The 4,942-nt window shown below is 48.3% G+C and overlaps 1 protein-coding gene across 1 annotated transcript; it reads right to left on the reverse strand.

The window, feature by feature from the left end:
• Positions 1-534: 534 nt before the first annotated feature.
• Positions 535-4,436, reverse strand: MB (myoglobin). Its single transcript, XM_082280770.1, has 3 exons — positions 4,274-4,436; positions 2,077-2,299; positions 535-1,380 (listed from the first exon to the last, which is right to left on the reverse strand). Exons 1-3 carry the CDS (start codon positions 4,366-4,368, stop codon positions 1,234-1,236), a joined length of 465 nt encoding a protein of 154 aa, XP_082136896.1. The 5' UTR covers positions 4,369-4,436; the 3' UTR covers positions 535-1,233.
• Positions 4,437-4,942: the final 506 nt, after the last annotated feature.

Genomic DNA, 4,942 nt, shown 5'->3' on the forward strand with positions numbered 1-4,942 from the left:
GTACATCTATAAACACAGTGCAGAATGCACAGCAGAGGCACCTCAGCAAAAATTCAAAAGGCTGCAAAGACCAGAGTTTGGGTCTTTAGAGCATATGCTGCCATTGCAACCTTCCTCCGGAGCTGATCATCTCTCCTTTCCAGTGTCTGGAGAGAGCAATGTGCTGTGCTGCTGCCAGGACCCAAGGCTGCTTGCACATGCCACCTCCCCATAAATAAGCCAGGGACCTTCCCTCACCACATTCCCCCAGCAGAGCAGTGGCCATGGCCTTTAGGGAGCACTTCTCTCAGTTCCGAGGCACTGAGCTGAGGCTGCTGTCCTGTGCTGTGAGGTCCGGTAATCAGGTCATGCCCCCATGGTGACATCTGAGTGCCCCACATCCCTGGCTAAGACAGATGCCACGTGCTGCTCAGGTCATGGACTGACAGTGCAGGTTGTGCCGCAGCCAGATATGCATGCAAAACACCTTTCCACTTTCTCCTTCTCCCTTAGTTCTCACTGGAGTGCTTGTACAGCCAGGAGCAAACACACGACTCTGGTGCAGGGATTTTTATTTTCTGAGAAATACATACTTCACTTCCCAGTGCAACAGACCTTCAGACGCATAGTGGCGGCTGCTAGAAGCCTATGGATCACAGGGAGTACTGCTCCTCACAGTTTTGCTAATGCAAGTTTAACAACTAAGCCCTCCAGAGCTGGCAGGCACTGGAGACTGACTGGCTGCATTCACCCCCACAAAGCAAGGTAATACTGTGCTGGAAGCTCTCCATAGTAACCTGCTAACAGTCTCACCTGTGGGAGGAATGGGATGCTGTGTCCCTGCTTCCCATTCTCACATCTCTCATTTGAGTCATTCCTTCACTCATTCACCACACTCAACACTTCCCTTGATCCTCCACATCCCTTCATCTTTGGCCATGCCATTTGCCTCTCAGATGAGACTGAGTTTCAGGGAGAGAGAGAAAGGGGATAAGATAGGCTGAAGCTCACAGATAACCCTTAATGTTATTTTTCCTAAGCAAGCAGAATATTTCTTTTGTATACACTAAGCCAGGAAAAGACAGTTTATCATGGATATCACTCTGAGTGCTTCTATGCTGCCTGAGTGACTCTTGGCCTCTCATCAAAGCTTTCCCACACATCAGAGATGGCCAATTACGAGATGTCCAAAATAGTGCTGGGGAAAGATGCGTGGCCAGGCCCTCCATTGTGGTGTTCCTTTGTGCGTATGTGCTAACCCTGGAAACCGAACTCCTTGTACTTGCTGGCCATGTCATTTCGGAACAGCTCCAGAGCTTTCTTCATTGCAGCCTGGGAATCAGCCCCAAAGTCTGCAGCGTGCTTTTCAGCAATGACCTTGATAATGACTTCAGAAATGAACTGTGAGGAAGGAAAGAGAGAAAGAAAAACTGAAGGGACACTCAAGGTTTATTTTCAGAAAAGCCAGACTAAGAAATAGGTTGGAGAGCCTGGAAATATCTCCGAGCTAATTCAGTAGCCCTCCCTGCAGCCTCTGGAGAGACAGTGAGGTCTAGTATGCAAGGAGCCTGGGCTAGGCAGAAGCACTGGGCTCTCTGCCTAGCTCTGATGCTGATCTGCTTCATGACCTTGAGTAGACCATGGCCCCTCCCACTTTTTGTCTGCCTCATCCATTAAGTCTGCAAATTCATGCCCGGTGTTTGTATAACACTTAGTTTTATGGGTCTTGGTCTCCAATGGATCCTCCAGGGCTTACTCTAAAATTGTATGTCCCTTGCGTCCAGTCACTGACAGGCCTTATGTAATACAGTTTCCCAGGCATGCATAGGCTGCATGGGCTGGTTTGTTGTTGTCAAGGGCTGGTAAGACTGTGTGTGATGTTTGGAATGGGAATCTAAACTTGGATATTCACGTACTATTTGCATACCATGAGCCCTTTCTGTACCTCCTGCTGCTTGTACACACAGACCTTGGACATGAGGGAGAGCTCACTGAAGTCCAACTAGTCATCAGTAAATAAAAGCACAACTCTCACATGGCTGTCTTGCACACATTCACCACACATCAGACACTGAGATTCCCTGCCCTTTTCCATACCTCCAGATATTTGACAGGGATTTTGTGCTTGGTTGCATGGGTCTGAGCCAGGGGCTTCAACTCTGCCTCATGATTACCCTTTGCCTTCAGGATTTTTCCCAGTTGGGTAAGAACAGTAGTTCCATGTTTCTTCAGATCTTCAGAGCCCTTCATCGCATCAGGAGTCTTCAGGCCTTTGAACTTTTCAAAGCGATCGAGGGTTTCAGGATGGTCCTTAAAGAGTCTGTGGACAAAAGTAGAGGGACTTTGGAGAGCAGAAGGTCCTGACATCCCTCCCTTTGAGTATTGAATCTACTTTAATCCCATCTTCTTACCCATGTCCTAAGATGATCATCACTGTCTATTTCCATTCTCTCCGGTCATGACAGAGACACTGCCCTAAACATGTCCAACTAGAGCAACAGAGCACTTGTCTGTATTTTTTCCATATAGTTCTGCTAACTCTTCGGCACCCATTCCCTGCATTATGTCAACTGTTTTAAGACAGAGACAAGAGCCAAGGCTGATCATGGTACTGAGAGGTGAGTTCTTGTATTCATTTGAAGGAAAACCAAAACCAAACAAAACCACCTGTCTTCATTGATTTACTATCGCTGAGGAGCCAACCTGTAGACCCCTGCCTGTCACAAGAACTCTCTTATCAGCCCGTCATTTGTTGACCAGGAAAGGAGAGCTCTACAAGCTTCTCATAGCAAAAAAAAAAAAAAAGAGCAGCCCCTAGCCTCAGGTCCCTTACATCTGGAGGCCATGCGTTCTTGAACATCATCTGGATGGGAGAGTTTACTGTGCCCTCAAACCCTATGATTGCAGACATGGAGGAATTTGGTTCCTGACCTTTTTTCCCACCCTCTTTCCCTTGCCTCTCTTCTCGCTCAGAAACTCCTTGGAGGAGACTTGTGTTGGCAAGGGAGCACAAAGTCACAGGGTGACATCTATTTATTTAATGTCATGCTCTACTCTGTGATACTTGTAAGAAAAATGGTATTACTTTTCCATTTGGAACTGCTTTTACTATCTTGTGGCAAATTGAGAGCAAAAGTAGCCACCTCAGAGATGAATGGGTGAGGATGGCTCAGGTTCCTGCTACCCCTCCAGCATGCCTGCTCTGAACCACGAGGGGAAAGCCATCACATTTCCACCCACTTCATTCCCACTCCCTTTCCTTCCCATCAAATGGCAGCTGATCTGGGACATGAAAAAGGATGTAAGGAAAACAGCCCCCTGCTTTGGCTCATCTTTGAAAAACATTTTTCAAAGCTTTGCAGTGGATATGCCTGGTGGTGTGGGACCCTTGCTTTAGCCATGCTTAGGGTAGAAAACCCCCCAAGCAGGTACCAGATCCCCACTACTCTCCTCAGTGTCTGTACCCTTCCAGCACATTTGGGTGTGCACAGTCTGAGGGGAAAGCTGAAGAGAATCTCCTCAAAGTCTGCATCCCTTCTGGTCTTAAGGGACAAGCTAGGCTCCAATGTCCACCTAATGTTCTTTCCCAGTCTGCAGTATCTGGGGTGTTCACCACTCCAAGTGTCAGGATCACAAGGACATCATGGAGGTTGGGGTCCTCTCAGTTGGAGACCTCATGAGCACTTCTGACACTGGAATCTTGGAGGAGGGACATAAGGGGAAGGATGTGCCTCATTTCATACTCAGACCTCAAATTCACCATGAGGTAGTGGACAAGTGTTACCACACAGATTGCTGGCCAAAAGGCAGGATGGGCAGGGCTCTACCAGGTGAGACTAAGGTGGGGAGAGGGAAATACTCAGGTACTTCATGGTTAATTTTACTGAAAGAGATTCCAAGAAAATTGGCACAGAGGTGATGTTCCTCTCTTTTCCTTCCCTGCCTCCCCACATCCTTTCTGCAGAGCACCTGAAGCCCCATGACACACAATTCACTCCAGCATTTCTCACTGTAGAGCTTGGGAAATGAGGATCCAAAGCAGAGCTTAGCCACCAGAAGCAGAGAGACAAAGCATGTGTTAAAAGCAGCACTGGTCTGCTCCTGCACCCACAGAGAGATGGAAAGACAGAAGCACAGCTGCTTTACACAGTGAGTAACTTTTAACCCAAAAAATAGCAATGGAAAAACCACCACCCTACAAGAAAGAAAACACCTTGTTGAAATAAACACTGACAAACATGTTTCTCAACAAAAGCTCTCAGCTTTACTCTTAGAACTGAAGCTTCTTGCCTACCTCATTAAAACTTCATGGCCATGGCCAGCAAGGTCAGACTCCACCTTTCCCCAGATGGTCAGGACTTGCTGCCATTCCTGGTCACTGAGCCCCATGGTTCACCAAAGACAGGTCCCGAGTGCTTCCTGCAGCCGTTTATCTTTCCCCAAAGGGTAGCTGGAGAGCTCACCCGTGGGATTTATAGCCCCTGCCCACAAACCTACACCTGTCACTCATCAGCTGGACTTCTTGCTCTCTTTCAGGCTTGTCTAACCTAATCAGTCTCCCTGTTTTTTCCTAGGAAGCTATTTTGGGTCAGGTACTATTGTGGGTGCCACTAATGGCATCATTTCTGCTTTTCGTATTGGACTGGCACATGTCCCACTCTAGACAGAAAGGGCACTGCCGGAATGCTGTGCCAGAAGCCTGACCCAGGTTCCCAAGGACCCAGAGACAGTGCCAAGCTTTATGGCAGGAGATTCCTGAAGAGCACTGTCATCTGCAAGGCCACCCTGCCTCCCTCGCCCCCGGCCTGCCAAGGGCAGGCAGGAGAAAAGGCCGGAACAGCCAGTAGCATTGACTCCATCACTCCAAAGGCCTTTCCTTGCCCATAATGATCTCACCATCCTTTTCTCCTGGGGCAACACACCACTGGTGACACGCCCTTAAGAGATAACCATATTCAGAGCA

Source organism: Coloeus monedula, assembly GCF_965178545.1.
Source record: "Coloeus monedula genome assembly, chromosome: 4".
NCBI lineage: Eukaryota > Metazoa > Chordata > Aves > Passeriformes > Corvidae > Coloeus > Coloeus monedula.

Coding starts and splice junctions, on each gene's coding strand:
- MB (XM_082280770.1), bottom strand. CDS start 4,368: ATGGGGCTCAGTGACCAGGAATGGCAGCAAGTCCTGACCATCTGGGGA. Junction 2,300..4,273: donor GGCCATGAAGTTTTAATGAG/GTAGGCAAGAAG, acceptor TTTTGTCCACAG/ACTCTTTAAGGACCATCCTG. Junction 1,381..2,076: donor TCCCTGTCAAATATCTGGAG/GTATGGAAAAGG, acceptor CCTTCCTCACAG/TTCATTTCTGAAGTCATTAT.